The sequence below is a fragment of the Chelmon rostratus genome, chromosome 6 (genome assembly GCF_017976325.1).
Source record: "Chelmon rostratus isolate fCheRos1 chromosome 6, fCheRos1.pri, whole genome shotgun sequence".
Classification (NCBI taxonomy): Eukaryota; Metazoa; Chordata; class Actinopteri; order Chaetodontiformes; family Chaetodontidae; genus Chelmon; species Chelmon rostratus.
In genome coordinates this window covers 1,500,959-1,528,914 of record NC_055663.1, presented here as the reverse complement: position 1 = coordinate 1,528,914, position 27,956 = coordinate 1,500,959, and the positions used below count along the sequence as shown (strand labels likewise).

Below are 27,956 nucleotides of genomic sequence, written 5' to 3'. Positions count from 1 at the left end.
GCAACATCAGGCCTGAGCAAAGTACATACAGCTCCTCTCTTTAAACCAACAGTGTTGAAAATAGACGGCTCTAGAACTCGCTAATGTGTTTATACCTCAATCATTCGTGTCCAGCGATCCACAGCTAGTGATCCATCGAAACATGCGGTGTAATTGTTCACGACTGAAGTAGCCTGAAGCCAAGTTCAGAGTAAACAGTGCCTGTACCTGCCACACTGAAATAACCTTAAAGATATCACACATTTGAAAAGAACAACAGAGACACGTGGCACTTGCCTGTCGTATTTATTCAATTCCCATAATGTGACATTTCTCTGACATGAACAGCTACAATGACATTTCAACACTCTGCATTCAATCGATATTAAATGTCAGCAAAATGAAACAACACAGATTCATTTTAGACACATTCATGATTATTTTACACAGTTAATGAACTGTTAATGTACTAAATTAAACCCGTTGACTTATACCATGTAATGGCTTGTTATTTGTAAAGAAAGACTATGAATCACGTCCAGTGGGAGTTAACTCACACAGATGGACAGAGCCACTGCTCAGAGATCAGGACATAAACCTTCAGCCAAAAAGGACATACTGTGTATACTGCACCTAAATCATTTCACTTTTCTTTCTGAGGCTCAGCTTAAGTGGTCCAAGAAGCCAAAAGTTTAAACTGTTTAAGTTTAAAGCAGCCCTGAACCAGAGACTAAATGCTTTAAATGACAATACACAGGAGTACAGTGAGGAGACACACAGACACAGAGGAAAGATGGAAGTTCATGAAGAGTCAACATCATGCTCACAACCAGTCTGATGCAGAAACTGCACTTTTTGTCGCTTCATCTAAGCTGTACAGTACTTGTAGGAGGCTCAATCAATCAAAAGTACACCCCTTTTCTTTTCCTCTGTACATGAGCATGCAATAACGATGTGGACACACTAAATTGAATTTCTCTAATAATCTGCCGATCTCTTTCTCTTAACTGCATGACAGGATCTGTCTCTATATACAAGCAACTTTCACAGAAATGATATTTACTGGGGAAAGTCAGCTATCATTGTTGACATAAATATAGAAGTGTCTCATTTACAGCTGGCTGAGTGTCAGTGGTTATCTGTCAACATGTTCTGTGTGTTTCTAATCTCTGACTCAAGGGGAGAAGAAAAGAGAAAAGGAAATGGAGGCAGGACAGTTTGGGGGTTGGTGATGTGCAACTTAGACTCGTCAACCAGCACCTTATTTCCACTTTACTCCCTAACTTCCGAATGCAACTTCATTTCCTCCTCTTCCTCTCTCCTCCTAGTTCTCTCCCAGTTTAAGCCGTGCAAACTCGTTAGCCATCTCTAGCGCCTCCTTCAGGCATTGCATGTTCCTGCCCGTGGCCTGAGCTGATGTGTCCTTGCCGCCCCCTTTGCCGTCCAGCAGTTGGCACAACTCCTGCACCCACTCATTGGCCTTCAGACCGCGTTTGGCCACATCCTGGAGAGAGGAGGGGTGATTAAGGTTAGATGTGTCAAAGGTGTTGACCTGAAGGGTAGACTGTACGACTGAGTGAATGTCCCACGCTACCTGTGGGACTTGACACAGGCAGGTGATCTTGCCGGCGTCTGGGTCAACGGTGAAGAGCATCGCAGCAGTCTGAGGGGACTGAGACTTCAGCAGCTTCAGTGACTCATTCAGCGCCTGAGAAAGATGCAAGGAGAGAAGAGGCGAAGGAGGAGAGGAGGAAGGGGAGAGTAGAAACAGGGAGGGAAGAAAGAAAAAAGTATCCTAATCAGCACTATTAATGTCTCAAGGTCAGAATTAATGGGCCACAGAGCTGAGTTGGTCCCATGGCAATAACAGTGAGATAAGCCCTGTGACTGCCTGAGAAAATGTGCAATACAGTAGAGATAAACCAAATTCTAATACTGTTTGCACTTCTCATGTATTTTTGTTCCCGATGTATATGAAGTCTTGGGGTTTGGATTATAGACTTCCCTTTTGTTTGTATATGTGGGGGCTTATTTTAGGCTGATATGTAAATTCAAAGTAAATTTAAAAAATGAAAATGGGTAGAAATGGCTTTCTACGAATTCAGTCACATCATTTCAGTCTGTTTTTCAATACATTTAACTTCCGAGGTTGTTAAAAACCCTGTTTGGACTCTCACTTTAGCTGAGGCTCCGGTCTCCATCTCCATGATGAGTAGCGGTTGGTTGGGGCTGCTTTCAATAACCTCGCTGGTCTTTTCCAGGACTCTCTTCTGGATGTCGGCCTTGTAGGTGCGGTCCAGGTCGTCCATGACCTTCTTCAGGCCCTTGAGGGTTTCCCTCATCTCATCCTTCCGCCACTGGGAGATCACAGCTGTGCCTATTGACTGCAGAGAGGACGGACTTTTTGATACCAAAGCACAGAGCTGTTCTGCTGGGACTTTTGTTAAAGCACAAAAACGCCATTTACCTCCGTCATGTCAGCGATCTCTTTCTGAATGTCCTTGTTTGGAGCCGTCTGCTGCTTCACCTTGTCTGCCAGTGCAGACAAAGACTGGTGCAGAGAATCAGCTTTCCTCTGGGCCTGGTGAACGTGAGACCCAGAGGCATGAGACAAGGGACAAGGGCATAGGGTTAGAAGTGCGAAAGAGAAGCAGAGCGGTGGAAGTGAGAAGGATAAGGAAAAGACAAAAAGAGGAGGCTCATACAGCAATTTTGTTGTCTAAAAATAGTAAAGACTAATTTGTCCTCTGGGCCTGGATAAAGGGAAAAATGCAAAAATGATACTTTCTACCTCCAAGTTCACCATAAGCTAAAAACAAGCTTCATTAAAGTTTCATCACCAGGCTGCTTTTCTCCCCAGGGACCCAAATAAGACACGTAGTCCCCCAATCTAAGACACATTCTCATTTAATTAGCTGGGTTCTTCTGTCAAGAAAATGTCTATTTGACCATCAACACACCACAACAAGTAGTCATTTCATTTTAGACAAAGGCACGCACCGTAGGAATATTAAATCAATCTACTTCCATTAAAATGTTGCCTCAACTCCGTTCTATGTGAGTGTGGGTGGATGAGCCTATATGAGCGTAATGCTGGAGGCAAGTGTCTGAGTTTGAGTGTGTGTTTGTGTGTGTCCTGACCTTCTGGGCCTCTGCTCCTGTCAAAGCAACAATGCGGCGGATGCCCTTAGCGATGGCCTCCTCTGAGACGATGACAAACGGTGCAGCGTGACCTGAGTTCTGCAGATGGCTGCAGATAATAAAAACCAACAGAACATTATGAACAGCATTACACGGCTGTGGGAGGCAGCTGAGAGGGAGAGGGGAGGAGAAGAAGACACACAAGCAGAGGAGAAAACAGTACAAAACAACAGCAGCAGGAGAAGAGGATTCTTTGAAGTGACTGCAGATTAAAACAGCATCAAAGACAACATGGGTTTACTGAAGTGGAATATTTTCAAACCTATGGCGGCATAAAAAGCCTGCTTCAGTGCTGTTCACAATAAATATGGCAGGAAATCATTTAGACTTTGACAGTCATCAAATGAAATGAAAAGTCTTGCTATAATCTAGGTAAGAGCGGGGCATCTCAGCATTCAGGTGAATTTTACAATAAGGGAGCAGACGCTGTAAAAGTCAGTGAAGCAAGTCTAATCGCTGGATTGAGCTCTACAAAATGTTCATCTGCACAGGGACACGGCCCCTTCACTTCACCGCAAAGGCCCACACATTCAGTTCATGGCTACCACCACTGGGCAGGTCTGACACGTCTCACAGCTGGACGCTTCATGCAGACATTTATTCAAAGACAACTCTACATCTCTGGTGATCGATGGACTCCAGCAGGAGCATACGCAGTCATAAGCAGCAACAACCTTCAGAGGTAATGGTTAACACACACTTAAAGCAGGAGCTCATGTACCAAAAGCGGAAACATTTCCATTGTGTTTTTACCTTCACAGAAACACAATCAACAAAAACAAACAAAATCATTATGTGTAATGACACACAGTTATTTAATGGAGCGTGTGAGTAAAGAAGCTGTGAGGCTGAATCAGGATGAAGCCACGTGGCAGCAAAGTACAACAGAAGCTACACGCGTTCAGTTTGCAAACTATGTAACAGAGAGACAATAATATATATAATATATAATTTCACTTATTACAAGAGTTAAATAAAACGATTTTATTAAGTAATGCCCATAAAACCTATAAGCTACAGAATGCAGATGTCATGTTGTGCCTTTGGACAGTCCTTTGGAAAGAGAGGAACAACACAAACTAGTTCAAGAATCAAAACATTACTTTGACTATTTCCATTGTTCAAAGGGTTTAAATGTGTCTGTTTGTGCATCTACTATTACTACTATTTTTCTGCTAAGCTAGTTTTAGCAGTAGTTTAGCCGTGTTTCATTCTCCATCAAGATTTAACTGCTGCTTCATTTACTCATGTGGAGGAAACTCGCTAAAAACTAGTCAAGCTTACAGTTCATCAAAAGGGATTTTGTTTAATCACATATCACATGAACCAACAGCTACGGGGGAAAAAAAGAGCATTGAATTAACTTAGTTTCAGCTCTAGCTAAGGTTAGCCATAGCTATCTAAGATTCAATATACTGTTCCATCCCTAGTACTAACTCAGTGAAGCCGAGCAAACTAAGATGCCAACTACATGTACCATGACGAGCTGGTTTGTGTGCCCTGTCACACGTAAGCAGAAATCAAGCGTCACACTCACGTTCCACCACAAAACTCAATAGAGGTGAGAGAACCAGCAGCACTGTTGGGGTCATTCAGCAGGTCCTCAACGGGGACACCAATAGACACGACTCGCACAGGGTCGGGATAGGTCTCGTCAAACACGGCACGCAGACCCTGAATGGCCTTGGCTTTTGCTAGCGGGGCTTCCATGGCGTACACCGTCTGGAGAGAGCAAAGAGTGTAAGAAAAAGCAGTGTCAACTGATGGCATCCCACAGGATGTTAGGTTAGTGTAAACAGCTGAGGTTCATCAGTCAGAGTGAAAACATATCCAAAAACTACTATCTGGAGTGTGATTATTTCATGTGCCTTCCCCCACTGACCTTAGCTTCTCTTATCAAGGCACAAGCGATCTCCTCAGTCCGCCGGACCTCCCCTGTGCTCAGGGCACCTTTAGCAGTGAAGTCAAAGCGCAGGCGGTCAGCAGCGACCAGGGAGCCCCTCTGGTCTGCCTCCCCTAAAACCCCCCGCAGAGCGAAGTTTAATATGTGTGTGGCGGTGTGGTTGCTCATGATGGGCCTGCGGCGAGCCTGGAAAGCAAATACAAACGGATATTTGTCAGTTAAACAAATTAGAGCTTCAGCCACAGGAAGTAAAACAGACAGAGCTCGGACAAAGACCCTGAAAATATGTCAACAATATCATGTATGACGGTCACCTCAATTCTATGCATATGTCCTCACCTCGTCTACGCTTAAGGTAACGTGGTCTCCAACCTTCAGGGTGCCGTAGACTGTCCCCACATGGAGAACATAACCTCCTCGGACCTGCGTATTCTTGACTGTGAACTCCATCCGCTGAAAGAAAGAAAGGCGGCATGGTTAGACATGTTTTTGTTCTGCAGAAAACACAGGAGAAATCCTGTTAGTTTAATTACAAAACTGTCCGATGCACTGTGTGTGTGTGTGTGTGTTTTGTTGTAGCATTTGGAGATCAAACATACATTTTTTTGCTTTAAGAAATGGTCTTTGACACAGAAGAGAAAATAAAGACTCATCAAGGCAGAAGAGTTTCCTTTAGCAAGCTTTCACATTCTTAGCAAAAATGACAATTAATAGAAAAACAATCAACGTCTGAATGGATTGTTTTAGATGGTCTTCTGCAAACTGTGATATGAATGTATTTTCATTCACACTGAGAGAGATGAGAACAATTTATTGTCTTTTTTCCTCGCCACTTTCGCCAAGTGCTCGCTCATTAGGGAATTGTTGGCTCTCTGTAGATAAAGTTTGGTCTGTACCTGCTCTACATGGAAAGTGTCCTGAGACGACTTTGGCTGCGATTTGGCGCTATATAACTTTGAAAAAAAAAAAAAACTGAATTGAAACAATTTGAATCCCCTCATCTATTCTCCTGTCAAAATTGTGATGTTTCATTTGGCAGCCTTTGTTACCTGCAGCCATTATTTCCACCAGCTATCAGACCCACCAGTCCTGTTTAAACTGTGATAAATGTTGAAGTGTGATTGATGCCATTGCCATTTCTCCACAATTAAAAGTCAACAAAAGGTGACTTCATTTAGCTTTGGCAGAAAGCTGGATTGTTATTTTACCTGCTATGTGAGCACTGTGCAGTTTGGAAAAACAGCACCACATACTGCAAACTTAACGAGGGCTTTCTAATGCCTCAGACCTCAAAACTCGCTCAAACAGCATCACTGGAGTTCATTACAAACACCCACTTTTCAGCACTTACATCCCCTGTGCTGTCGTCTTCTCGAAGCATGTAGCCCTCGTCAAATGTCTGTCCACCCTGCTCGGCGTAAAAGGACGTCTGGTCCAGCAGCACACCGCACTCCTGACCTGTGGTCACTTCATCGCAGAAGGTACGGTCACGGCGCAGGGCCAGCACTGTGGCTGAGGCCGGCTCAAACTCTACACATGCAAACAGGATGACAGTTAGTGCATGAATGTCCTGAAAATACAGCGGCTGGAGCTGAACTTCAGGGATCAGGATCACTCACCGTATTTGCCGGTTTCATCTGCACTGTATTTGTATTTGGGAGAGTCATCTGTGGTGGGTACGTTTTTGCTTCTCAGCTCTTCAATGGCATAGATGTCCAACATGATGTGGTCTTCATCTCCTGCGCCCTTACCCTGGGACCTTAACTACACACACACAGACACACACACACACGTGTGTTGTTATTCAGTTATAAACACAAACACAAGACACTTAAATACACACACACTCAGTTCAGTGGACGCAAACTCAAGAGAGAGAGAAGAGAGAAACATTAAATGAAAAATTGACACAACAGAATTATTATTGATAACCAAAGCCAACCATACTTTTGTTGACCTAATCTGCAATTTGTTTTTCTAACTGGATATTTTAAACTGGGTAAATAAGAGCTATAGAGCTTTCTCATTGCAAATCTGAACCTGATTATAGCCAATCAACAAACATCTAAATTTGCTGGTTTCCTTAATATGTATTTGTTTCTCTGAAGTGCACAGACAACAACACTCCAGCCTACGTGTCTAATGATAAAACTGTGCGCACTTTCACAAAAAAACTTTGTTGACTGTAAAATAAACTGAAGTTTATTTCACGAGGTGCACCTGTACGATCTAATGTGATGAACACCTCAACCCTGGAGTACATCTGATCCTGTAAAGCTGATAGTGTTCACTCTGTATTGATATTCTGATGTTCATTTTCTTACATACATACTGTGACATCAACAAACATCAAAAAACTAACTTTACAAGATTCACAAAGTTAGGATCTAAAGTTGGGATTTTTTTTATTGTATTGTATTAGATTGTGCCTGATAAACTGAGCGTACATTATGAGGTAGGAGGAAATATAAAGGCATAAAGCATCAAACCCCCATCTGGCAGGGAGCAGACAGAGCCAGCGTGTATATAGACGTTAGTTCACTGATGTGCTGGACGGCAGTGTGACGGCAGTCTGAAGCTGCAGTAAACTTTTTTTGCAAAATCAGCTTCAAGGGATTAGCACAGGGCTGCAAAGTCAACGAGGGTTTATTTTAAACAGATGTATAGCTCCTGCTTCTGACTTACAGTGCAACACTACATAACGCTGATACAAGGCTAAATAATGTACCCATGGGAATGGACACAAAACACTGTTTGGTGGAGCTTCTCTTCACAGAACAGTCAAAGAAAATTCAAAGAATGAGTAAATATTGTTCACTCCCTGGTTTTTCTTCACGTTCCTCTCACCTGTGCTGCCTTCTTCTCCTCTTCAAAGGCAGCCCTGTCCACGGCCATTCCTTTCTCCTCTGCGATGAGGGCAGTCAGGTCCAGAGGGAAGCCGTATGTGTCATACAGCAGCCATGCTGTATCACCTGGATACACAGACAGCAGGAGAAAACAGTTGCTTGATATGCAGGAGAGGTGTCTGTCTGAAGCAACAATCAGATCAGCTCTATTGGCCAAACTGATAGAAATGTAAACAAACACATTAGTGCAAAGTGTGCTGATTTCTATAACAGGCTATATGTATGTGAACATGTACAGAATATACATGTATGCATGTTTATACTGTATATATAACATGCTTAGATTTATACTTGACAGTGATGACAATATGTGTGTAAAATTCAGAATTTATCATTTGCAGGGAATATAAATTATCATTTGTAGGTAATGCTCAAAGACTCCTCAAGTCAAACAATAATCAATGTTCCCAAAAAATCATGCAGGCATCATTTTGATCCATTTCCAAAACTGCAAAAACTCTGCGTTATAATTGTATGTTTGCATCTCATTTTGGCTCAGAACACAATGATGCTTTCACCCGCTGGAACAAAGGAGAAATACATACACAGTTCTGATGTAGACAAAATCTGTCAATGTTTAAATATTGAATAATAAACATTTGAGACATGACATCTGATGGTCAGACAGGTGGATAGATGAAGGAAGAGAGACTGATTCATAGTGGCAACAGATGCATTCTGACTGAACTAAAAGAAAAAACAGAGCAATGGAGGGAGGGAGGGAGGGAGTGACAGCGGAGAGAGAATGTGGGTGTATGATGTGGAGAGAGATTTAAAGAGAGTGATGGAGAGCAGAAACAAAAAGGCATACTGAACTTGTTCAAATTATATCGATATAACAACTGTTGTTTAGAAGCAGTTTACCTGCAGATTATATCTAGAAATGAACCGAAGCTCTCTCCACTAAAATGATCAGCGTAGGACATGTAATGTGTACATATGCAAGTAGCAACGCTTCTCCTTAAGCCTGTCTCACCTGGGATGGTCTTGCAGTCTCCCAGACTCATGATCTTCCTGTCGAGGATACGGCGGCCCCTGCTGAGGGTTTTGAGGAACTGCACTTCCTCCTCATTAATAATGTCCTTCACCATTTCTGGATCTTTCTTCAACTCTGGGAATGCATCACCCTGGAGAGTGAGAGTGAAAGAAGATGTGAGAGAAGGATGGAGAGGGTGGAGCAGAGAGATTAGATTGGAAAGGAAAAAAACACAGATGTCACCATTTATAGCAGAAGTCATGAACTGGATATAAATATTGTGTGTAATAGTGACAGGTGTGCACAGTTTAAAAGTAAAGTAAGTAAAAGAGAGTGCAGGGTATTTTCCCCTCTTTGAATCTAATTTAATGCATCTCACCAGGGAATCAACCACCACATCCACCAGAGAGGCAAAAAAGCCTCTCTGAGCTCCCAGCTTCTCGTGGGAATAACGGACTGCACGACGCAGAATCCTCCTCAACACGTAGCTAAAAACAACAAAACATTACAATGAAGTATTAAAAATTAACTGTGAAACATTGCTTTCACAGGCACACTGTCTGAAATTTTGAGTAGGTTTGCAGTATGAACATGTGTTGTACAAACTTTCTGGTCTGTTAGTCAGTAAAGACAAAACTACGAAAGATGACAGTTTTGGACATACAGAGCACCTTCAGCACACTAGTTTGTCAAGCATGTACAACACTTTCAATTTCTCAAACCCGAAACAGTAAAGTAAAGCTTTGTTGCACACACACGGTATTGTATGTGCTCCACTTTCTACAGATGGTGTCTCGGCTCTTATTTGTTTTAGCTTTGTAATTCGCTTCCGTTTCAGCTCTGAAATGTTCATGTCTCACCCTCTTCCTGTGTTGTCAGGGCGACCGCCGTCTGATAGGGCAATGGTGATGGTGCGGGCGTGGTCAGCCAGCACACGGTAGGCCATGTCAAGGCCGTCAGCATCCTCAGCACCTACTTTTCCGGTGTAAGGTCGAGCACCTGTACCCTGAAAACAAAATAATGTTTAAATTGCGTATTAGATCAGTGGATCCCAACCATAACACCGTCTGTCATGTACCAAATGTGTTCAGCTGAGTGGTATTTAACAGTATTTATTATACAAGGAGAAGAGAAGACATGTTGATCCTGGAATTGTTTTTTCATATATCTTGTGGTTGTAGACCACAGGATATACGAATAAAATGAAACCATACTTTATACACATAACCGTGGTTTGGAATCACAGTATTAGATTACTGTGTCTCTTGCATCACCCCAGGAGGGAATTTGGAGCACATTGCTGCCACAGAAGCCCGGCAGGCATATTGCTTTTACCAATATCGCATTTCAGTTCTACAAATGCCATAATGTGCTCAGCTGTGTGCTTGTACTTGTCTGTGCCTTGAATTGTAGGATAAAACATAAATGATTGAAAAGCTGTTTGGCAGGCTTGGGTGTTGAATTTCTTCACTAGCCCATGAAAGCTGAATAGTAATTACAGCTAAAAAAACCCCCTAACCCTAACTGTCTAATGGGGAAAACCACATACCAAATCCTACTCATCAGATTCTTGGACAAAATCAAATTTCAGCCAAAAATCTTGATGCGACATTTGTTTGATGTTACATTTAGGGCTGCCATGTTCCAGTGCTGAAGAACCAACTCATCAGACAGTAAAGAAAATTGACAGTGACCTCATTAAACCTGTGTCTGCATTAGCTGACCAACTCGTTTTTTCTATTATGTTCCACTTAGATTCAGTTACACACATCTGAGGCATTTCAGTACCTTCTGAATGGCTTCAAAGTACGGGATGAAGAGGTCAGTGTCGTAATTAGACATCTTGTTCTGCAGTACGGACACCAGGCGCTCCAGACCCATCCCTGTGTCAATGCTCTTCTTCGGCAGTGGCTTCAGCTCAGTCTCAGACTCTCTGTGCAAGGTGGGACGGGAAACAATAGTTACAAACACAGATTTTTTTGATCAATAAATAAGTGCAGGCACTTTTGATGAGGCAGTCTTGACGAGGGAGAGCACAGAGGTTTTCCTTTCTGTGTGTGTTTGAATATTACAAAATAACCTACTGTTCCACTGAGGAAATTACTGAAATTATTCAGTAGTTTGGCTTTTCAGTTCATTAGTGGAGAACCATACAGTTTTGTTCAATTCATATTTGGATATTCTCCTTTAAATCACAACATCATTTCTGTCCTGGGTCTTCTGTCATGCTTTATGGTGGGTCTTGTATTTTTTTTTTTTTTTCACTGTCGCTAACAGTGCGAGATTGGCCATGCATCTTAAAAATCCAGCAGATGGCAGTAAAGCTCAATAATGACAAAACATAGCCAACTGTAGAAATAGAATGACTCCATATCACATTCAACATTCACAGGTATCAGTAATCCTCTGGGATAGCCCACACATGTAGTTGCTCAAACTTCATATAGAAAGCAGTCGTTTTGGAGCACTTGGGGAACAGAGGGAGTGCCGGTACAACAACGCTTTTTTCTCAAACCAAGGTGTGGCTATGGAAAAGTCATTTCTGGTTTTCAAAAATGTATGTTAAGTGTGTGAAAAATTCCCAATTTAGAGGTACACACTAAAATGATGAGGCTTATACTAGGCAAAACCATATTTTCACATAATTCTAATTGCTTTGGAAATGTAACCAGACATATATAGTGGAAATATTCAGTTGTGGAAAAAAGCAGTACCACAGTTGCTCTTGCATGGCCTGACTGCTACACTGCAGCGCATGAAGTGGAGAAGTCATTTGAATGGGTTATCTTGTGCCTTTAAAGGTATTTGAACAGGTTGATGGGCCATAATCTTAATGAAATTTTAAAATGGTAAAAACATATATAATCTACTCATCTACTTAATTATTACTACTTAATTCATCTACGTAAATGTCATGCCTGTTGAACTGGATGAACACCAGGTTCCAGATCTCCAGGACGTTGGGATCGTCCATGTTCACCAGGTGAGAGGCATCCCTTCCTCCAATGCGGTCGTAGTGGATCTCGCTGCAGGGACCGCAGGGGCCGGTGTCTCCCATCTCCCAGAAGTTATCCTTCATGCTGCCTGGCAGGATGCGAGCCTCGTCCAACCTGAGAGAAACACACGCGAACAGGGGGAGAGAATCTAATTCAATCAACTCTGTCTGAAGGAAGGGGTGGTCGGTATACCAGTTTCGTCACCAGTGTCACATTCAACATGGATAGCAATTCTGTCATTACTGTGACAAGTGTTTTGGCATATTAATATTGTGCTTTACTTGTGGCTGAGGTAACTTTATGTTCACGCACATAAAGCAAAGTTAGTGTCTGCTAGTTTTTGCCATCTAGCTGTTACCATGTGACATGTAGCTTGATTGAGCATGCTGAGGAATTTAATTAACGGATTTCCATTCCTTCGTCAATGCATTTGGGGGTGAAGGGTGTTCAATTGTTTCATTTTATGATATGAGAAAAGGTTCTATCTGCATATACATGGTGTATACAGGCTGAGCAAATAACCCCTATATTTCTGTTCTGTTTATGTTGTTTCCTGTTATTTCACGTAAATTACTATAAATACTGACAGACTGCTGCAATACAGCAACTTCATACAGAAAAATGCGTGTATGCGTGCCCATGCACATTCAACCTCGGTTGTGATTTGGTGCTATACAAATAAAATTGAACTGGATTGAATTGAACCTGTGGAGGATCATGTGAGACAGCTCACTTTCAACAACCCCCCCTCTCTTCCTCTCAGTTTTCTTATTGTTTCCACTGCACAAAAACATCTGGCAGAGAAAAATTAAAATGAATAATAATAACAAACACAATAGGGCTCCGAAGCTTTGCTGCTTGTACCCTACAAACCTGACCGATTACAACAAGGTGCTGGGGGGCACGTACTGCTTCAAAAGCGTTGCCTCGAGTACCCTCGGACTTGGAACCCTAATAATATATGATAGCAACTACAGTGACAGCCTGAGAAGATGCACTATGGTGTAGCAGACAGTTCAGAAACAAGACAGCACACTTAGGAGTCATTCCCTGCCTGTGCGGCAATGGGCAGGTTACTGACCTGCCCATTCAGGAGACTTGGTCCTGAGTCGATTCACTCAACGGGAGAAGTAAACATGAGCACAGATTATGACCGATTCTTTCGCCCCAAAAACAGTTAAGTAAATATTGGACCCATTTTTCACAAGCTATGTTGTCCGAAAAAGTCTGTCACACTAGAATGGCATCATTCAGACAGACAAATCAGGAGAAAATGACTGTATTCAAGCTCTCTCAGCCACCACAACGCATTGTCATGAGATCTGGAGTGAGGATATTAAATAAGCACATAAAAATTAGCGGTAAAATAAGTACCTACAGTTGTATCGTTTTGACATGGAGAAGCAATGGTAATGTGTTAGTGTGGGAATACGGGGGAGAGGCAACACTTAGGAAACAGGAAGTGTCTACCATTTCATACCACCGGCACAGCTTGTTGTGGATCTTTTCTTATAGAACATCTTTGGTTGAAGTCAGCGCTCAGTTAAGTTTGTCATTTGCTAAACGACAGTTAAACAGACGTTCATAAATCCATTTTGCCCCGAAGGCAGTGCGACGCCTTTCGTCTCGAGGCATGTGAAAGGATCTGAAAACTTCACCTATGTACTATAGGAAAAATATAATAAACTTAATAAGACATTACATTGCATTCGTACATTGCATGGAGACAAAAGTTGAATGGAGCAGAAAGTGGAACAAACATTCCAATGAAAAGTCAATCAGGATTAAGACAACTGTGTTTTAAAAAGAGAGAAAAAGGGATCACAGAAAGTCAGATACTAAGGGCAAATGTCAACTAAAAGCTTTGGATGAATTAATAAATAAATAAATAGTAGATAACTACACTGTTGAAACACTGAGGGAAAAAAAGATTTCATGAATTACACTTGAAAAGAGGCGGACAAATGGGGAGAGAGCAAGAATTTTCTAGGCTGTTGTTGTAGGCAGTGTGGTGGCTCAGTGGGACTGGAGTAGGAGGAGGAGAAGAGAGGCAGATCCTCAGGGAATGATCACACAACATCATGCAATTACTTTAAACAGGAGCAGAGAGACAGTAGCCATTTTGCAGCGTATGTAGAGATACAATGTTAAAAAAAAAAAAGGTCTGTAGATGATCAGTGAAGGAGAAGGAGGAGTTACTCCCATGAAATAATGCAGGTGATAAAAATTATTCACAGCGGCACTACTTAATTAAAGATGCTCAAAAAATCCCTAAAGCGAATGCTTTTATCTGGTGTATCCACCAGTACATCTCAGTCCCAAGCTAGACTCACCCTAGGTCGATCCAGATCTGTCTGCACTCCAGGTCTGGCTCCAGGCCTGCATCAGCGTGACCCCCGAAGTAGGTGACATACAGACGGTCTTTGGAAATACCAAACTCCTGGGTCAGCAGCTCCAAGGCCATCTCACAGGCCAGGTGCTGCAGAGAGAGGTGGGAAGACTCAGAATGAGCGGAGGGAAGAATGAGACGTACACACATCGGTAAAAGAGGTGTGTATCAGTAAGATGCTGAAAAACTGCAAGATTATTTAATCAGAACATTTAACTCCGTATGTAACACTTCAACTCTGCACAACCCTTCTGATACACTAGATATAAATATCTTTTGTACAAAATGTACAACTTAAAATTAAAGCCATGAGTCTGGCAAAAGCAATGGTGTCTCGACTGGAGTCGACGGAGTGTGAACTTCCCCAAAACAAAGAGCCGGACTGAGCTGCTTTCATTCCTCTAAATTCTGATTATTTTTCCAAAACAATCTGTTACCCCACAAAATACTGTTGAAAGCAAATAGCATCCCCATTGCCTTAGAACATACTGTAATGCTTGCTTACTATTGTAGGTAGTCAGCAGACCTGCTAACGTTTGCATCTTACGTTAGCGCAGATCAAGACAAAGTTTAATCCATTCCTCATTTGTTTGCTCTTACGTTTTAGGTTTTTGAAAGACTACAAAAAAGATGCTACTTGCTAAACCCCTGAGATACCGGTTATTGCTCTACATAGAGCCTCATGGTGCCTAGTTATAGACAGTATGGTGAGAAAAAAGTGACAGCTGAAAAAAACAGCGTAGTACCTTAAAGTAGTCCCCAAAGGACCAGGACCCCAGCATTTCGAAGAATGTGTGGTGGTAGACATCTTTACCCACATCATCCAGATCGTTGTGTTTGCCTCCTGCACGGATACACTTTTGGGTGTTGGCGGCACGATTCAGTTTGGCCATAGGATGAGACGGATCGATGGTATTGAGGAAGATGGGCTTGAACTAAGAGGAAGGGGTACAAGAAGCAAATTTGTAAGCCGTGTTCTATCAAAGTATTGCTACAAGAATCACAAAATTTCAGCACAGAGTCAGATTTTGCAAACCAGTGGGTATGTATAAATGAGCTGGCCTGAAGAAGAGTGGCACAGATATTGGGGAAAGACGTGGAGAAGCATGGATAGTGTACCTGATTCATGCCGGCGTTAGCGAAAAGGAGCGTGGGGTCATCCAGCGGGATGGTGGATGATGAGTGGACATAATTGTGTTCATGCCGACGGAAGAAGTCAATGAACTTCTCACGGATTTGAGCTGCACTCAAAGAGGAGTCCATCCCGAATCAGCTCTGAACAAAAATACACAAAGAAGAAAAATGAATACTGTAACCATCAAGCATGTTTGAAAAGGCAGCCCTCAAGAGTGGCAGCCATTTTTAATTTAGCTCCATGTCCAGTTAAATTGTTCTGAGTCCCTGACTGTGTTTCACTGTGACATCATGAACATTTCTATGTAAATTACTAGTACAGCTGACAGCACGGTAATGGAAAAACTGAAACTGGTCTGAACATATGGCAACTGAAGCTCCCAGCAACTGGGCCCAGTGATGGGGCTATTTGGTCAGATTAAAACTAATTTACAAAAAGCTACATTTGTCTGAAAGGTTGATGTTGAATTCTTCTAGTGTGATAACTGGCAACAACTAACTGTAGTCGAGCTTCACCCTAAAAAAAAAACAATACGACAGGAGCTGAGTAAGCTGCTGAGACCAGTGGTTGGTGCTCTTCTGTCACGGTGCTCTGTGATGATGACAGAGATTACCAACCATCACAGGCTTTGTCATCATGGTAGCTATCATTTCAGTATCTCTATTTGTATTAGGGCATTGTGGGAAATGGTGCCAACAAGAGCCGGACTGCTTGTTTTCTGTATCAATATGATGAAGAACCTTGATATATCAGGTATTTAATTTTCTGGATAAGTCACAGACACTTCATTTTAATTTCTCAAGTGATTTTTTCAGAAGATTTCTAGGTAATATTTAATTTTGAGCCCTTAGCATTTGTACACAAACAACTAATACATGATTTACAACATGCTGTGATTACTGTATGCAGTTATAAAGTCATTTTTATGTCTTTAAGTGTTTTATTAATATACAGTATTTGTCAACAAATAAAACTATTTGTGTGCAGAGATATGTGAGATTAGGACAACTGTGTTTAACTACACTGTCATTATCTGTTTATATACCAGTCTCCACTTACAGGTGACAGGTTATTTTTATCAACTATTATATCTGTTTATAACTATATTAGTGTGTTACAAACCAATAATTGAACATTTATATATTTCTTATATGTGCTAATTAGAGGAGTTAAAGTAAGGCATTTTCCCAAAAACCAAAGGTTGGCATCTTCAAATGTCTTGGTTTCAACAAGCAACAATTTCCAAAGATAAAACAGAGAAAGGCAGCAAATCTGAAGGAAGGTGGAAAGAACAAATATTTTTTGCTTACTAAATACTACTACTACTACTACTAAGTAAATGTCATCATTTTTTTTTCCATATCCCCAGCACCACAACAGTCAAGTCTGCTTGCATGGTGTGTCCTAACAAGCAGCCTAAACTCAGATTTTCTACTCTGTCATTTTCCTCCAACAAATTGGCCTTCGGCTCATTTCAACCAACGGCGACTCAGGAATCCGGTGAGGCAGGCGAGGCTGTTCATGCTGCAGGGCACTGCTAAGAAACGTAGAACACTTTCTGACAGGGCAGTTTTGAATCTAAATGTGTTCTAATGTAGCACTGTCATATTACTGCAGTTTGTCATCTGTGAATCGCTCAGCTTACAGATACTTCAGCTTTTGTCAGGTGCTTTGCGCTCATCATTTTTTAAGCCAAAATACATCTAAACAACAACCACGACGGCTTGAATGCAATCAGGGCACCCATCGCTGCAGTGGTTGCTGACACAGGAATACAGAACGTAATACCAAGCAGCACAGTTTGGTAAGATGGAGGTTCAGTAATGTTTAACACTCCTGGCTGCCATGCAGTACCTTGGGGAAATTACAGCAGCGGTCGTGAAAGAAGGCAGGAACAAACTTGCTCAGAGAATTGCTAAGAGCTGCTGAGTTCGACTAGAGACAACCAAATCCCTGCTAAGAAGTGAAGATCAACACCAGTGTAAGGCTAGTAAGAAATCATTTCTTAAAGTCACTTGAAATTGCATGAAGCATAAGTAAAGCCTTTAAATACCCTTGAAGGATCTGAATTCCATTAATTCAATTAAAATATTTTTAACTCATAACCATGAGCCATAACTATAGTATCACAAACATCAGTATGATGTCCATAATTAAAAGGCAGCAGAGTTGAATTCCCATTGGTGTACTCATTCATAAACTAGCTGGCAAAGGAAACCACACAGCTGGTGCCTTCAGCTCTCTGGAGTCTGCAAGCGGACGGTAAACAGCTGCCACCCCCATCCTGACTACCAAACCACCCGGCTGGCAACCAGAGGAAGACATTGGGGTGATGGGATGGAAATTTTAGCCATAGTGAAGAGCAGACTGCTTGAAAAAATAGTGCGTTAGAAAGACTTATTGAGAGGCAGAATTCACTAAAGACATCAGGATCCCATATCTGACAACAACAGTCTACAGTAACAAAAGGGAAAACTATGTACTTTCAAGGACGCAAATAAGGATCAACACAAATTGTGTTGGTCCTCAGTTGTAATCACCACCAAAGGCGAAGACCTCAGGTGGGTGATAAATCCTGAAATACACGTCCACCGAGTCAGTCTCTGGGTCAGTCAGTGTAACAGCCCTGTTTTGACTACAAAACTAGCTTGTTGATTCTTACGATTGGTAGGGCTGTTTGTACCCACAAATCCAGACTGAAATTACTTATTCCCTCACACGAAGTCTCAGAGGGTTCATTGGCTTTTCTCATGCTGGCTAAAATCAGTTGTCCCATGCTACCTTTACACCTCTGGTGCAAACAACAGCAAAGGGAGTGGTGTCATAAAAAAGTACCAGTCATGGCAGGCATCACTCCTCTCAAACTGCTTCTAAGAAACCGGAATGCTGCATTTTTACATCGTCACCCGATTGTAAACTGCTATGTTGGGCAAATGCCTGACAAGCTGACGTTAGCTAGCTAAATCTTAGCGGGACAGAGTAAGTCTATATGTTCAGCATGAGAGAGGCACACAACTCTAACCAAAAACCTACTTAACAGAATGCAACGTTATTTTTGTCTAACAGCACCTAAGCAGATGGTAATACTTACAGAAATCACTATTCTCGCAGAATGAATCAGCTGCTACTCCGCAACACACTCCTTTAGCCCACGTTGCTGCTCAACCACAAAGACGGTAAAGACAGCACCGGGCCAGCAAACACGCCCATGGCCTCTGCCCATTGGTAGGGCCGCAACGGTGCATGAGCTAGTGTCAGTCTGGATTGGAGAAGCCTACTGTCAATCTTAGCAGAGCCCGCCACATCAATGGTATGAACTTCCCTGAGTTGGCTGATGCAATGGAAAAGACACCGGTGTGAATAGATATATTTTGCTCTGTTTGATAAAGAAGGGTGGCTGTGCACATATTCGTCAACAAAGTTGACATAAAATAAAGTTGAGACAAATGCTGGGTCAATAATAATGTATAGTTATATTTATTGGTTTGGGTTTTTAGCCTCCAACCCAGTCAGCATGAGATGTATCACCAATTTTGTGATTTTTTTAATTTTGTGACATAATAATCATGATTAAAAAGTATTGCTTATTATTGCAACCGCATATATTCGAGCTTTTCAATCACTGATGTAATTTCCCTCAGCGCCACGCAATAACGGAACCATTTCTCTCCTTGCTGTGTTTCTATGGGACAGGTTTTGTGGTGGACCAGTTCACGCGTTGCTTAGTTCATTTCATGTCATTGCACCATGCCGACTGACACCAAACGTGTACGCGGCCCTGAAGTGTCCCAAAGCCCGTTTCTGTACTTGTGCAAACCAACGGATGTTCTTCCCTCGCACGGCCTCAGAGCGGACGGTCGAAAGCGGGATCAAGTGGACGTCCGGCCTGTTTTTGTCCGGTGCGGGCTGGTGAGCCAGGCTAAAGGGTCCGCATACATTGAGGCCGGAAACACCAAGTTGATGTGCTGCGTTTATGGCCCCAGAGAAACAGAGCGGAAAGATGAAACCGATATGAAATGTGGAAGGTGTGTTGTGACTTATACAATATATTAGTTTATTTGACTTATTTGTTGATCTACAGCGCAATAAATACACAAATGGGATGAGTGTGTAACTGCTTCTAACAAAGAACAAGTTGAACTCATAAGCATCTACCGGCAGCCTCATTTGGTCTTATCTGACCAGTAATTTATCTTATTTTGGCTAAATGTTAGCTCACATTTAGCAAACAAAAGATAGATAGTCGGGCAGTTTAAGGCTTGCTTTAATCCCAGGATTTGAAAATACAGACTGGCACATGCCACACAAAACTGGACAACAGGAGTTTAAAGACCAATGTTACATTAGTGCAAACTAAAGTAATTATTATCCATATAATACACCTAAACAGAAATAGATTGATGGCCCAGGTAAAATTTGATCTAACAAAAGTTTACATATATATATATATATATATAAGTGTGCTTGTGTGTCTTTTAAAAATGTTAATAACTTGTAACATCTCTACTATTGTACAGTCAATCTTATAATCCTGTAAACTCCACATCACTATTTGCTGTTCTGTGTTTGAAGTGGACACTGATGTTTGTGTGTCTGTGATCGGCACTGTAGGAAGAGTTTATGAAGACAATAAAACTCTGTCTTTTGTCTTTTTCCATCTCTCCAGATTGACTACTGACATGCGTTTTGCTCCATTTTCCTGCCCGGAGAGGGGTTCCTGGATTCAGGGCAGCCAGGACAAGGATCTTTCTCTGATGCTGCATGAGAGTCTGCAGCCAGCCGTGCGCCTCCACAAGTATCCCCGCTCTCAGATCGAGGTTAACGTGATGGTTCTTGAGAACAGTGGTTCAGTTCTTGCCCATGCTGTCACATGCGCTTCTCTCGCTCTCGCGGATGCAGGGATTGAAATGTATGACCTGGTGCTTGGTTGTTCCATCCGTCAGGATGGTGGCTCTTTTGTGGTTGACCCTTCCTACATGGAGGAAAACAGCTGCAGCTCAGTCAGCAGCGAGAACCAAGGCGGTCTAACTGTTGCGTTCCTCCCCAGCCTGAACCAGATTTCTGGGCTCCAGTCAGATGGAGAAATGACTGAAGAGACTCTGACAGCTGGGGTCCGGACCTGCATTGAGGGATGCTATAAACTGTACCCCGTCATACAACAAGCCCTGGCCAGGGCTGTGCGCAGAGCTGCTCCCCCACCATCAGAGAGCTGAGAGACTCATTAAACAGTAACTGCTCAGTTCATAGTTTTTCTAGTTAACAATTTTGAGTCCTTTCTCTGACAACAGAACCCATTTTTCTATGTTTGTTGTGGTGTTTTTGGGATGAAAATTAAAAAGGCTGACTTTGTGCTTGAAGCTTCACACTTTCCTGACATTCGATAATAAAATACAGGCAAACAAACTAAGATTTGATTCATCAGATTGAGACGGGTCCTGATTGTACTGTCGAGATGCAAGCTACTGAATGCAAAATAACAGCTGATGCACTCTTTTGCAAATGGGCATATATGGATGGATTTATATATATATATATATATATATATATATATTTAATATATGTGCTCTGTCAAATCTGGTGTTACAAAACTAACCTCAAGCACTGTGGAAAAAAAACCATCCTGAATTGAGTTCTTCCATGGAGATTTCTCCTCTTTAGCTAAATGAAATGGAACAACAATACACTTTTTACTAATAATTACCTTCTGTTAATGGTTTTGTTGTCGTGACAGGGCAGCAGCTGCAAATCTGTTTTGGGATGGTTGTTGGCTAAGCACAGTTAGTTTTTCATTTTTATGTAATCATTTACACCACAAAGGTTGTGATTTCACTCTGTCATCTGAATAAAATGGAACAAAAACATTCTCTTTCCTAATAATTACTTTTATTTATAGCAATCAGTTACAAAACTGAAAAACACATCCTCTGTTTTATTATTCTCTAAAAAACATTGAAAACATGCAGGCTCAACAAGTATAAAGTTAAAATATGACAGGAAGCCTATATTAGTAATATTTCAGATTATATTCAGTTTATAACAATAACAGAACGACTGATAAACTGTACGATTAAGCCAAATGGTGAATGCAATAACTGCAGGACGTTTGTGTAAAACAAGCCACTTTTGAACCGATTATTTCCTGTGAATGTTGCATCAGAGATGAATTTTTCTGATACTTCTGAACTTCTTACACAATGTGATGCTTTTTCCAGTTTGTCTAATGCAGGACAAGGCTGTTGTTTCTGTGTGTAGCAGACAGTGAACGCTCTGTGAGTAAAGCTCGCGATATTTCACATCTCACTCAGTGAAGTTCATGTTAGATAATAATCAAATCCTTAAAAAGCACTTTCATTTAGTAACCTTCACAGAAATGAATAAAATTGTGACGTACAGGTCGACTATATTTTGTTTATTGAGTTTAATTTCATGTGCCCATGAGAATTTGAGATACCTGCAAGTGGAGCCTTTGGCCTCAGGGTGGCAGTAAGGCAAAGCTCCTGGAGTCACTGCGTTCTGCTGTTTCAAAGCAAGCTCCTATGATCTTAAATATCCATCAGTATTTCATGATACCTTTGTACTGAAACAACATATTTAATGATATTCTGTACAGACTATTGGTGATGGAAAGGATGTTACAGGCTTTGGTAATATTTCACACACTCCACCTGTCCTCATTACAATATATTATGAATGTTCTCATAATTGTGCTTTATTCTTTTCACTCAAACTTCATTCAGTTTCACTCAACTCCTGGACATTTCTTTACCTGTTTTGTTTTAATGAACCAACTATGTATGATGAACCAGCTGTTCCTGTTTTTTCCAACACATATTAAAAAATTGTGTCTGACACATTGGTGTGTTGCAAAGAACCAGGGTCATCTGGTAGAGTTCTTGTAGGACCACTGGTGCTTCCTCATTTGGGATAGAGGTTGATGTGTCATCTTTATCTTTATCTGTCGGGTGTCTCTTTGTAAAAAATGAGTGTTGCAGAGTTTCACTTCTCTCCCGATCAGGATGCAGCATCAGTTTTAGCCGGCTCAGAAATGCCTGTCATTGCACATGTTCATTGCTCTCAGATTTAGCTTCAGGGTGGTAAAAAATCAGGTTATGAAGTCTGCCTTTGGCACGTCATGTTTTGTTTTAGAACTGTGGTTCTCAGCTGGTGTTTTGTCCCTCCATTTTACCTGGTTTTGGTCCCAGCACTCGGTGGCTTTGCCGACCCTCCAAGTGAACAACTAATCTCATTAAATGTCTTATATTCACAGTCTGCACTATCATGCATGTGCCTGTCAATATACAAACAGGTTCGGACACACCTAAGAGACCACATGCAGTATATATGGCAGTCATTGAGAGACCCAGCATGACCTCTGGTCTATCAAAGTTTGCATGGTATTTCCTTGATTGTTTTCAGAAATCACAGTGACCATATATATACTGTGCATCTTTGCTGCAGTATCTAGCTTCCTGTAGGTTTGTTACTGGTTAACAGGTAAGAATGGTGAAAAGGTCAAATTTACAATGTTGTAAATCCAACTACTACTGAGTCACATTACATTTGCAGTGATTCTTCAGCAGCATCCTGCTACATCACAGTAATCCAATGGACGAGTTTACTGTAAAGTCACAGTTCAACACAGTAACAGCAGCTGTTTATTGCTTGATTACAGTAATTTGATGGTGTAGCTGATAGTGAAGCCACAGAAAGAGGGTGAATGAATTGCATTGCATTTTTAGTCCCTACCCATCACTGTGTCAATCTGTTGACACTCTGGTGTGATAGGGAGGCTGAGGTCAGTCACAGACCTCGTTTTCCCGAAACATGACCATCCCAGCATTCCACAGCTCAGCATCACGCTGATTAACAAACACTGATTTCCAGTCAGGCAGATACAATCTCAGCAAGGCATATATTTACTCTGCAAAATGTTTGCTCTTCTGCTTCGTTACTCATGTCAGTCAGCGACACTGTCTAGAAAGCTGACATCTAAACATACATTTTAGTTAATTTATGCATTTTGGTGTTGCCTTCAGTAACTTTACTGAACAAAATGCTCACATGAAGGGGACTGCTGAATGCCTCAGAGAGCACATGAAGGCAGCAGGTTGCCCCTGGTGCCCTGTGCACAGCTGAGAGTGAGTATCAGTGACAAAACAGGTGAACGATATCCTGTAGATGTCTCATTCAATTAGAACGCGTTCATGCCGAAAAGCCATGATGAGGTCATGAGGCTGTGTATCTCCAGCTGAGTCACTAACGGGGGCATGTATATGCTACTCACTTTTTGAGTCTTAGTGTGTTCGTGAGTGTAAATAAAACGCCTAATGTGCCAGTGTGAGTGATCATTATAGCACAGAGGTGACAATTCTCAAGGTTTTTCTCCAGGTCGTTTATGTGTGGACTGGGTGCCTGTGTTCATCATCTCTGCTGTGTATTGTGCATTATCCATTGTGTGTTTATGCTTAGTTCTATCAGTCTGTCACTGCCCTCAGCCAGACAATACAGCTGCCATCAGCAGCTACCTGTGGGCACAGAGATGTGTTACACAGTGCAGTGAGCTCTCGATCTGACCAAATAATTCTGTTTCCCCTCAGCCTGCAGTTCCTCAGTCCAGTTTACACACCTGCCAAATGAAAACGAATGTGGGCACCAAAAATTCTCTCTGACTGTGTATCTGACAAAATAGTCACTAGCAAATTTAATCAGAATTATAATCAGAACTAAACTTCACTAAACTAACTAAACTAAACTTATTACTGGTTGTCATGTTTCAGTATACTGCAGTTCTGGTGTCTAGTTTGTCCACACGGTGTTGCCGTACCCCAGCAGAAGCAGTTGCTCGACGGCTGCGAGTACTGTACGCACAATCAATGTCAAACACTGTCTCTCTTTCTCTGTCTCTCCATTTCATTACTTATTATTGACTATATCACTGTTTATCACTGGTTCATATGTTATTATCTCGTTATATGTTATTATGTCACTGTTGATTGTGATGTTTTTGTTAAGTGTTATGAAAATTATAATTTTATTAAAGTAACTGTCTTGGAATTTTACACTAAATTCTTGTCATAAAGTTACGACAGCATATATTCTATTCATTCTGAGCATACTTTACTGATCCCTGATCTCTGCCAATACATACTATGAAACAAGAAAAGGAGGAAAGAACAGAGCAACGTAATACAATACACTATTAAGCATTATTGTAAAAAATAAAAAAATATAAATGAGTAAAAACTTTGTCTCATGTGTTAGTGAATTTCTAAACTTTGTAAGGAGCCCCTCATCCCACAACAGGTTTGTCCCCAATGTTGACTACATGGTTACAGCCTTGATTGTTGTTTAAGCATCAAAGTCAATGTCCAAGTCACAATTGAGCCTAGCCTCTTGTGTAATTGTGTCGTCTGTCCTCTTCCAAGTTACCATGGTGGAGAGGAGGTCATGTGGCTGAGGTCCAATCTGTTTGGCAACACGTGTGGTTGCTTAACATCCTCATTTCATCCTGATTGTCCACACTGTAATTTTACTTTGTTGGTCTATTCTGCACACATATCTAATGTATATCTGTGTGTCCCGAGAGAAATCTGAGAATTACTCAAATTGAGGGTCTCTGGACAGAGGCTGTCTATGATGTACAGATTGTAAAGCCCACTGATGTCACGGCCCTGGCCGTGTCACAGGTTTCCTTGTGTTTCCTTTTTTCTTGTCCTCTGTTTCTCCCCCTCCCCCTGTCTGGGTCTGTGTGTTTGTGCTGTGGGCGTGGCAACTCCCTCACTCTCCTGGGTCCCTGATCGCTGTGATTCAACTCACCTGCTCCCTGCTGCTCACCTGACATCCATCCAGTAATCAACCCTGCAGTATAAAACACCGGCTCTCCTCTCCAGTCTTCGCCTGATCGTTGTGTCTACCTGTGTGGTAACGTCACGTTAGAGGCCGCCTTGGAATTGTGTATTCCCCTTCAGCTTGTTGTGTTTGTGAGAACTGACTTTGTCTTTTTCCCTGTCTCAGGATCACCACCTGCCTGCCTGCCTGCCATCACTTCCAGCCAACTCAAACCCCTCCAGCCTGGTTAGCTTCCCTGCCTTCAACCCACTCCCTCAGTCTCCATTCCCCGGATTTTCCCCCTCTGCCACATTCATCATCTTTGTAATAAACCCCTTTTTGCACTCTCCTTTTGAGTCTGTGGGTGGATCTCATTTCTCAAAATTGTCGTTTCCTCGCTCCTCGATCCTCGCTCGAACCGGAAGTACTTCTGGTCCGCCATATTGCCGGCCGTCCCAAAGCGAAAATTGCGGCTCTGAGGAGCGAGGATCGAGGAGCGAGGAGGGCTCTCGGTGGAGCTATGAGCGAGGATACATCAGTGCATCCTATCCGGAAGTCTGTCAACTGAACGGTATGAAGACTCCGCCCCCACAGCTGGCACGTTTGAACGAGGTGGAGAAAGTGCGCTAGTGTAAATATCCTGCAGTGAATGGCTGTAATTCAGATGAGCCTAACTTAAAGTTACGTTCTCCAAAGTTCGATAATACAAGAACATGAGGATCCGTCATGTTTCAATCACGTAAGAGATGATGTATAGTGAGCAGGGACCATAGGAACCTGCTCACTATTATCCCGCTTTGAACTCTGCTCACTACTAAAGCATTCAATATAAAGTGACACAAAATAGTGATTAAAACATATTTATTGATTTAAAATGAGTCTACTCTCGTCTGTCATCGCTCTCACTGCGCAGCGGCTCTGAAAGCAAAACACTTACGTTGCGTAACAACCGCCTCTCAATGTGCGCAGGTCGGCAGGCGGGGAAACTTATTTCTTTACAGATATTCAGAGAAATCATGTCAAATGTGGAGAAGAGACGGAATATCCCAGACCTGAGAGAGACGTAGCTGGAGACAGAGTTTGGTTTACCGCTATTATTTCTACTGATGGATAAAAGTCCCGCAGCAGCTGATTTCTGCGTTCAGTGTCAGACATTAAAACATCTGTCTCCAGTTTTGTCTCCACTCAGCAGTCTTTAATCTACAACCTGTTCTAACACTAACACATCGGCCTCTCGTCACTTTTTCTGCGTGTTATCTGAGTGAAATAATGTGTTTCATGGCTCGTAGGTTTCTCTTCACTAACAGGTCTGAAATGTGTCTCATTGAACGGGACAGAAGACACAGCGAGGCTGATAAAGTTCAGGTCAGAAAATGACCACCTGTTCACCTGGAAGAGGCGTCCAGTCAAGAATGAACTCATTAATTCTCATGTGTGTTAATAAAAGTGTTTCATATTTACTTGCTAGTGCTGGAGACTTTTTAACAATGTAAATATAAGTATAAAATGTAAATATATCGAGGGCGGGGGGCGGTGGGGGTGTGAATATAACGGTAACTGCAGCAGCTCCAGCTGTGTCGCGTCATCAGAAACAGACGTCGCTTCACGTGACGCTTCAGAGGAAAGGACGTCTCAATTCTCATAAAACATGTTTCCTCGTTTCTTCTCTCCTTGCGTGGTTTCCTTGCGTCCTCTCATGCATCCCTGGTGGGAGGGACTAAGACGCAAGGAAAAGACGCAAGTGAGGGAAACGAGGATGCAATTTTGAGAAATGGGATGTACCGTGTCCTGCATTTGGGTCCTCCTCCGTGTTTGCAACAACTGAGGGTTGTGATTTGTGATATTGGGCTGTATTAATAACATTGACTTAATAATTACAACTGGGAAAGTCAGTCTCTTCTGAAACCCTGATATATCCAACTAATGCAGAAGTGCCTGAAAATCATGCAAACATGAATGCGTCATGTTAGCCAAAGTCTGTTATTGTCATCTGGATGGTGCAGTGCAGCACGATGTGAACACAGGACACCACAAATCTGCAGCCAAAGGCAGATGGTGTGTTTACTGTAAATTAGTGCAACAATGACAGAAATATATAGTTAAAAATTTTGTGAACCACTTTATATATTCACTTCCATCCAATACTTTTCATGTTGTAAACGGTTACTTCATATCTTAAAATGTGACAGAGCAATGTTTGCACTATGATGCAATTCAAGGATAAAACATGAACCTCTGAATGTTTTTGGACAGGATGAATAATCCCCAGTAGCCAACATCTCCTGCACCAAAAGACAGAATATTGAGTTAAACCAGACTGGCTGATGTCTGTGTGTGGTTATTTTGCAGCAACCTGGAGTCATTTGCTGCCTACCACACGGCGCTGACTATGCATTGTTAATTTAAGGCATCTGGGATGAACCATCATTGAGTTTGTATTTCACTGCAAAGTGGAAGCTGGCAAGCCAAGCTAACTACATTCACTCGAAAAGTGAATTCCCACTGTGAATGACTATTGCTCGGGTTTCTTGTTTTTTTTCTTCAAAATGTAGTTTTAATAGAGATTAGTAATGTGACGTCATCAACAGCAAATTGGCCATTTCTGGAGGATACCAGTCGTCACATGTACGTCATCACCATCCA

General features: G+C 41.9%; 2 protein-coding genes across 2 annotated transcripts; one reads left to right on the top strand and one right to left on the bottom strand.

The window, feature by feature from the left end:
- Window positions 1-273: 273 nt before the first annotated feature.
- Window positions 274-18,672, bottom strand: LOC121607698 (alanine--tRNA ligase, cytoplasmic-like). The gene is made up of 20 exons (XM_041938636.1): window positions 18,577-18,672; window positions 15,470-15,625; window positions 15,097-15,285; window positions 14,295-14,440; window positions 11,884-12,075; window positions 10,754-10,898; window positions 9,826-9,971; window positions 9,345-9,453; window positions 8,966-9,116; window positions 7,931-8,055; window positions 6,703-6,847; window positions 6,435-6,613; window positions 5,423-5,536; window positions 5,063-5,269; window positions 4,718-4,902; window positions 3,121-3,229; window positions 2,447-2,560; window positions 2,157-2,363; window positions 1,574-1,687; window positions 274-1,483 (listed from the first exon to the last, which is right to left on the bottom strand). Exons 2-20 carry the CDS (start codon window positions 15,611-15,613, stop codon window positions 1,304-1,306), a joined length of 2,901 nt encoding a protein of 966 aa, XP_041794570.1. The 5' UTR covers window positions 15,614-15,625; window positions 18,577-18,672; the 3' UTR covers window positions 274-1,303.
- Window positions 18,673-19,200: 528 nt separating this feature from the next.
- On the top strand, window positions 19,201-21,346 carry exosc6 (exosome component 6). Its single transcript, XM_041939491.1, has 2 exons — window positions 19,201-19,510; window positions 20,152-21,346. The coding sequence occupies exons 1-2, from the start codon at window positions 19,233-19,235 to the stop codon at window positions 20,696-20,698; spliced, it is 825 nt and encodes a 274-aa protein (XP_041795425.1). The 5' UTR covers window positions 19,201-19,232; the 3' UTR covers window positions 20,699-21,346.
- The last annotated feature ends 6,610 nt before the right edge of the window (window positions 21,347-27,956 follow it).